Genomic DNA, 7,381 nt, shown 5'->3' with positions numbered 1-7,381 from the left:
GCAACACCTGCAACAAAAATTGCAACTCGTGTAACAGCTGTTGTCCGCCTTGTAGAACTTGCACGGCCTGGAGCGTGCCAGCTACCACATTATATTTTTTCCCGAAGAAAACGCGACTTGAATCAACAACATCGGTTCTCTGTTGTAAACGAACATACAGTTAATAAGAACACAACACATAACGTTTACAACCATAACAACAACAACGTACCAACTTTTCGGAGTCCAGGGCCAAATTAAACCATTTTCATTATTTATAACAAATTAGTTTCATTAACAGCTGGCTCTAAATACAAAGAAACAGTTAATTCTACTTGAACAGTCCCAAATACATCACATTCACTGCAAAGCGTGGCCAGTACGGGGCAATATTACGTCATAGACGCCAAGCGTCACAAAGAAAGTGGCGGGAAACATGGACAACTTAATCCTCGCTGTAACATACCCGGCCCCGATGTGTAAACCCATTAAGCACATCTTATATACAACACATACAGCGAGCACAACACTAGAAAACGCATGCACGAAGCGTTAACACATTTTATCCATCGACCGATCTTTGCACAACACACAACTTAGCGATCGGACGCTTAACAGTCCCATTTTTGGTTTTGACCAGTACACTTCGTACCGATCCGAAATGATCCGGGTAAGTCTCAATCACTCTTCCCATCAGCCATCTGCCGCGCGGAACGGAATTGTCCGCGATAAGAACAACATCACCACACGCTAGGTTCCGCGTTGGCGCAGTCCATTTCTGACGCGTTGGCGCAGTCCATTTCTGACGCGTTTGCAACGTCGGTAAATACTCTCTAGTCCACCTCCGCCAAAACTGGTCGGCCAAGTATTGCGTTTGGCGCCAGCGACGTCTTACATAATTGTCCTTCTTGTCGAACACGCCGGGCGGCAAGATGTCGCATCGTCCGAACAAGAGCAAATGATTGGGAGTCAACGGCTCCTCGCTTTCTGGATCCATTGTAATCGGGGTAAGCGGTCTTGCGTTCAAGATAGCCTCCACCTCAACCATCACTGTACGAAGCGTTTCATCCGAAGTCGGTTGCTCAGACAAAAGAGTGCCCAGTATTCTTCTTATTGATCGAATGAGCCTCTCCCATACCCCACCCATGTGGCTAGCAGTTGGTGGATTGAAAGCCCAATCGATTCCTCGTTGTCTGAGACTCTCATAGATTTGAGCTTGATTCCAAGCTTGCAAGGACTCACGCAAAATCCGTTCAGCACCAATAAAGTTGGTGCCATTGTCACTGAATATCTTTTTTGGCCTCCCACGACGTCCGATAAACCTTCGCAGAGCATCGATAAAGGAATCCGCAGATAAGGAATGAGCAATTTCTATGTGAACTGCACGAACTGTCAGGCAGGTAAATACGCACCCATAACGCTTTACCTCGCTTCTACCTTGCTTGGCAATCAGAGGACCAAAGTAGTCCACTCCCACGTATGTGAAGGGAGGTTCGTTCGGTGTAATACGTTCGCGTGGAAGATCAGCCATCATCTGCTGTCCAGTTGGGGAGTTGCGTCGGCGGCAAAATATGCATTGACCGAGCACCCGTCTGACAGCAGTTCCACCGCGAACTATCCAATATTTCTGACGCAACGCCGTCCAAGTTAATCCCATTCCCGAATGCTGAACCGTCTTGTGATGATCCACGATAATCAGATCTGTAACATGATGGTTGTTAGGCAATATAACAGGATGCTTCAAATCGTAGCATATTGGCGCTCGACGCAACCGTCCTCCAACTCGCAAAACACCATCAACCAGCACTGGGTTCAGTTTCTTCAAGGTTAGCTTTCCGCTCATCTTCCTTGGCATGCGTTCCTGCAACGTACGTTTGCCCCCGAGAGCAGTTAATGCGTGAATTTCATCAGGAAACTCGATCCTTTGTACATATTTGATCACGGCATACTCAGCGTTTTGAAGCTCGTCGACGCTCAGCGGAGTAGCCAATAGCTTTTTCTTGTTTCGAATGTAACTCACAAACCGCAGCAACCATGCTACTTCCTTCTTCAACTTCCACCAAGACGAGTAGCGCTGAAATAGTCTGTTCAAGCCATCCACCTTTGGTGCTACAACATGAGCGGCCACGCTCCTGTGGGTTTTTAACACAAACTCCTCAGGCAGCTCACCAGGATCCAACGGGTCCGCAGGCCATGCATCCTCGTCTTCACTCAAAAACTTCGGCCCTGTATACCAGCGATCGCATTCGACCATAGCCCTTGCACTTAATCCTCGAGAGGCGTCATCTGCTGGATTCAGGTCCGTCGGGACGTATCTCCACTGCGCTGGACTCGATCCCTCATCAATTTTAGTCAACCTGTTGGCCACAAAAACAGGGAATCGTTTACACGAATTATTAATGCATCTCAATACACTTGTCGAATCTGTCCAGAATACCGATTTCCTAATTTTTAAGTCAAGCTCTTTGCGCAAGACTTGATCCAGTTTTACAGCTAATGTTGCCGCAGTCAGCTCAAGCCTTGGAATAGAAACCATTTTCAAGGGAGCAAGTCGAGCTTTAGCAAGCAATATACGACAGCAAACAACTCCGCTAATACCAGTCGTCCTGAGGTAACAAACCGCACCGTAACCCTTTGACGATGCGTCAGCAAAATGGTGCAACTCGTGATAAATGATCCTTCCCGCGTTCTGCGGCTTCAGACACCTTGGAATCTGAATGGAAGACAGCTCGGTCAATCCTGAAGTCCAACAACGCCATTCGGCGGCGATGTCCTCGGGAACCTCTGCATCCCAGCCAAACTGTTTCTTACACAACTCTTGCAGCAGCAGGCGAGCCTTTAAAACCACTGGAGCCACAAACCCCAATGGTTCGAATAGCGAACTCACGACCGACAAAATCCCTCGGCGGGTGATTGGCCTTTCTTTCACCTTAACATCAAATCGAAATGTATCCGATTGATAATTCCAACTTACTCCAAGTACACGCTCCACATGTTGCTCTTCTGTATGTAATGAATACGATTGCAATGTACCTTCACATTTTTGCATCGAATCTAGAACACCTTCCTTGTTGCACAACCACTTTCTCAGGTTGAATCCTCCGCGTTGCAACAATGCACACAACTCCGTCACCAACTTCTTTGCTTCGAAAATGGATGAAACCGACTTCAAACAGTCATCTACATAAAAATTGCGTTTAACAGTTGAAACGGTCTCGGCATCGAAATCTTCGCTATTGTCGTCAGCGGTTCGACGCAAACAATAACTTGCACAACACGGCGATGATGTCGCGCCGAATAAGTGCACCAGCATTTGGTGATCAACTGGCTCCTTTGTCATGTCTCCTTCAGGCCACCATACGAATCTCAGGTAATTCGTGTCTACTGGGTCAACCCTAACCTGGTGAAACATGGCCTCCACATCGGCAACCAACGCGATCGACTCCTGACGAAATCGCACCAGAACCCCTACCAGACTGTTCATCAAATCAGGTCCTTGCAGTAATTGCTCGTTCAGTGACGTCCCTGCGTACTTAGCCGCACAATCAAACACGACTCTTACCTTCCCAGGCTTTTGCAGATGAACAACCGGATGATGCGGCAAATACCACCCACGGTTTACGGCAGCTTCCTCCGGCTGCACTCGTTGTGCGTACCCTCGCTTGAGGTAGCCATTCACGGTCTCTGTGTACCTTTGACGAAGCTGTTCATCTTTCGTCAATCGGCGTTTCAGGTAACTCAATCGTTGTACAGCCTGTTTACGATTATTTGGCAAATGTGGCGATCCTGCCCTCCACGGCAAGCGCAGCTGGTAGTGCCCACCATGTAACCCTACAGAATCGTTCATGAGCTTTAGGGCATATTTATCTTCCTTCGACATGCCAACGCCGGAAACGAGACTCAAATTCCTAAACTCTGTTTCCCACATGCGTTTTACCTGCTCATGCAACAAGTCACACGACAAATTAATATGATGTACCTGGACGTTTTCCCTAGCAAGAGATGAAGCAGGACCAAACAGGGACCAACCCAGAATCGTTTTCACAGCACTTGGTTCTCCTCGCCGTCCTCTTCTCTCCTCATCAATCCAAAACACTTCGGGAACATCCAAACCAATCAAAAGCAACACCTCGTCATACGCTGGCTTCGAAAACGTAATCCCTTTCAGATGAGACCAAGTTCGCTCGCATCTATTGGGAGCAACAGGCAAGTCCTCCACGGCGATGACGCAAGGTAAGTCGACAGCATCCGACCCATTTGACGACCTGACTGACAAACTAGCAGCAACTCCATTACTGTTTTGGGACTTCCCATTTACAGTAGAAAGGGAATACTCTATTTTATCGCCTTTAACATCAAGCTAGTCTAATAACTTCTTTGTACACATGGTCGAGTTAGAACCGGAGTCCAAAAACGCGTACGTTTCTATTTCATTTCCATTTTTGCAAGATACCTTTACAGGTACAATGTTCATGTACACTTTCTGACCAACCTGCTGTCGAGCAGATGTGCTTGCTGCACACGACGTGGAAGCAACCGCTGCCTGCGATACATCTTCACCTCTTGTCCCAGCTGAACTTTGTTCTCGCTCACCAGAAGGACCGCTTGGAGGCTTTGTCTTCGCATACTCTCGGTGCAACAACGTGTGATGCCTACGGTAACAACCATCCATCGAACAAGAACTCTGCACTGTACAACCTCTTGCAAAGTGACCTCGAACAAAACAATTGTCACAAAGATCGCTTGTCGCACTATCTTCAGACGATCCTCGACAGGCTTACGTTTGAAACCATTACAATGTGCTAAATTATGGGCAGCATTACAAACAGGACACGCATCACCTGCTGTCTGATGACTTGACGAAGGTCCACGGTCACGATCAGACCAAACTGCAGCAGCATGCGAAGTTGCCTTTACTGTCCTCAATGGTCTCTGCGTACTTTCCTTCTTTGGAGTCAACAACCTTCCGAACATGGTATTGGAAATTGACGCTTCGTACTTCACGAACTCCACAAGGTGGCGAAATTGTAGCTCCTCGCCACTTAATTCAATTTCTCCAGCTCGTCGTTTCCATCTATGTTGAACATGAAGCGGCAAACGTTTAGCGATACTCAGTAAATTCTCAAAATTATTTATGTCGGCAAAATAATGCAAAAAGGTCAGCGTTACGAGACACTCCTCGAGGTTACGAGCCAACCTTTGCAAACCATTCGCATCGTCTGCTTTCAGAAAGGAACCCTGTGTAAGCCTTTCTATGTACGATCGAGCAATAAGAAACGGACGACCAAAATTGTCATGCAATACTTGTCGTGCTTTACGATATCCTTCTGATCCTTCCATGACGGAGCAGAACTTGATGATGCGTTCTGCTTCGCCACTACAGTATTGTATAAGATAGTTGAGCTTTGTACTATCACTACTAACTCGGTTAGCGATATGCTCATCAAATGTTGTTATGAATCGCGTATAATCCACAGGATTACCGTCGTAACTTAGGCTTGGGCAAGTCTATCCCATCCTTTAGGACCGTTGCCACATGGCACAAATCACTGACCTGCTGATTAAGGTTGCTACTAGGCGCACCCTTAGGTTCACGTACCACAGCTGGATTTTGCCTGTGTTCCGGCGGAAGAGATGCTGCCTTCCTTGGAAGATTCGTGAGTATATTTGGATCGGTTTTACCTACCGGCTCGGAACTGTGCGCGGTTGGCCGTTGAACTGCATCCAAACCCGAACGATCTGGCATCATTTCATGCTGAGATCCAGTTATCGATCGCGCTTCCCACATTTCAACCTCAACCTCCGCTGCTTGCACCTCATGTTCCACTTCCAACAACTCAAGTTCGTTTGCGACTCTTTGACCTTCAGCTTCTATCTTTTGCTTTTCAGCTAACTGTCGTTTCTTCAAAAGGGCCATTTCCTTGCGAACCAAAGCTTCTCTGCGTCTGGTACTTGATCGGGTACTAGAGGTGTGCACAGTAGAAACTGTCACGCCAGTTCGTTTTGACGTGACGCTGATTCTATTTACATTCTTCGAAGCAGATTGATTCAGCCATTCTTCCACACGTGTATCGAATTCTTCCTTGCCTTTTTCCAAACTGGCAAGTTCCTGTTTTGCCTTATCTTTGGCATTTCGACGCTTTGCAGCGCTCATAAAGGTACTGTGTTTCTCTATGTAGTCATTAAAGAGAGTGGAAATTAACAGTTTCTTTTCTTTAACCTTGTCAACATTGTTTACATCGACCATTAGCTCTTCAGCTTCGCGGTATAGTGAATTCAGGTCCGACACAATTTTACTCAGTGTCGCCTTTGTCACAACCATTTTTGTATCTTATCGAACAAACCTTCAAGCCTTTCTCCTCTATTGAAACGTTAATTGTCCAATTCCAGAAGAAAGTTGAGAACTTTTATGTAACAGCTGTTGTCCGCCTTGTAGAACTTGCACGGCCTGGAGCGTGCCAGCTACCACATTATATTTTTTCCCGAAGAAAACGCGACTTGACTCAACAACATCGGTTCTCTGTTGTAAACGAACATACACTTAATAACAACACAACACATAACGTTTACAACCATAACAACAACAACGTACCAACTTTTCGGAGTCCAGGGCCAAATTAAACCATTTTCATTATTTATAACAAATTAGTTTCATTAACAGCTGGCTCTAAATACAAAGAAACAGTTAATTCTACTTGAACAGTCCCAAATACATCACATTCACTGCAAAGCGTGGTCAGTACGGGGCAATATTACGTCATAGACGCCAAGCGTCACAAAGAAAGTGGCGGGAAACATGGACAACTTAATCTTCGCTGTAACACCATTAGCACTGGTACAGGCAATCCCAATGTGTTACGTCATGAGCAAAACATTGACCAACGTTTTTGAGTTGAAAAATCCTTATTTCATATACTTTTCGTTAACGGTGAAAAAACAATTGGTTGCGTTACCATGTAAAACTTTTGCGTAGTGAGCGCCATGTAAATATGTGCGGATTTTTTCTTAGAATAAAATTGATCTGCCTATGTAAAGGGGCTTACGCCCATGTAAAGGGGCTTATCTATTACTTAGGTCTATTACTATCTATTACGTAGGTTCTCAACCTGGGCAAAATAATAAAGACATTTTGCTGTAGTTTTAAGCATTTTTTTTGTGAAATACAAATCTGACGTTTTCTGATGAAAATTAAGAAATATATACATTTGTTAAAAAGACTGTATTTCCTGACGTTTCGCCTGTGCGAACGACTAAGATTCTTCAGAGAACAAAACGAACCCAAGGGCAAGTAATTTAGCGACGAAAAAGCACAAAGGGGCGCAACAGCTAAAACACAGCTGGATAACATCAATCACGGGTCAAACGGCCAAACATGGGAAACAAATGTCAAGAATGGTTACAG

General features: G+C 45.7%; 2 protein-coding genes and 1 pseudogene across 13 annotated transcripts in view; 1 reads left to right on the top strand and 2 right to left on the bottom strand.

Annotated features, from left to right (window-relative positions):
* The window catches only part of LOC145890428 (NACHT, LRR and PYD domains-containing protein 12-like), a 481,386-nt gene that overhangs the window by 196,237 nt on the left and 277,768 nt on the right, over positions 1–7,381 (top strand). The window lies entirely within an intron of this gene.
* LOC145888958 (uncharacterized) lies at positions 542–4,453 on the bottom strand (annotated as a pseudogene).
* Positions 4,569–6,301, bottom strand: LOC145888957 (uncharacterized). The gene is made up of 4 exons (XM_082979826.1): positions 5,563–6,301; positions 5,284–5,356; positions 4,897–5,053; positions 4,569–4,631 (listed from the first exon to the last, which is right to left on the bottom strand). The coding sequence occupies exons 1-4, from the start codon at positions 6,299–6,301 to the stop codon at positions 4,569–4,571; spliced, it is 1,032 nt and encodes a 343-aa protein (XP_082835952.1).

Source organism: Ascidia mentula, chromosome 2 (genome assembly GCF_947561715.1).
Source record: "Ascidia mentula chromosome 2, kaAscMent1.1, whole genome shotgun sequence".
NCBI classification, from domain to species: domain Eukaryota; kingdom Metazoa; phylum Chordata; class Ascidiacea; order Phlebobranchia; family Ascidiidae; genus Ascidia; species Ascidia mentula.
The sequence above is the reverse complement of the archived record's forward strand: the minus strand, read 5'-3'. Positions and strand labels throughout refer to the sequence as shown.

What these genes read in the sequence shown, in the direction of transcription:
- LOC145888957 (XM_082979826.1), bottom strand. Translation starts at nt 6,301, where the DNA reads ATGGTTGTGACAAAGGCGACACTGAGTAAAATTGTGTCGGACCTGAAT. An exon ending in GATATCGTAAAGCACGACAA is followed by an intron (nt 5,054 to 5,283) that starts GTATTGCATGAC and finishes TGTTCAACATAG; the next exon opens with ATGGAAACGACGAGCTGGAG. An exon ending in CGCAGAGACCATTGAGGACA is followed by an intron (nt 4,632 to 4,896) that starts GTAAAGGCAACT and finishes TTGTTACCGTAG; the next exon opens with GCATCACACGTTGTTGCACC.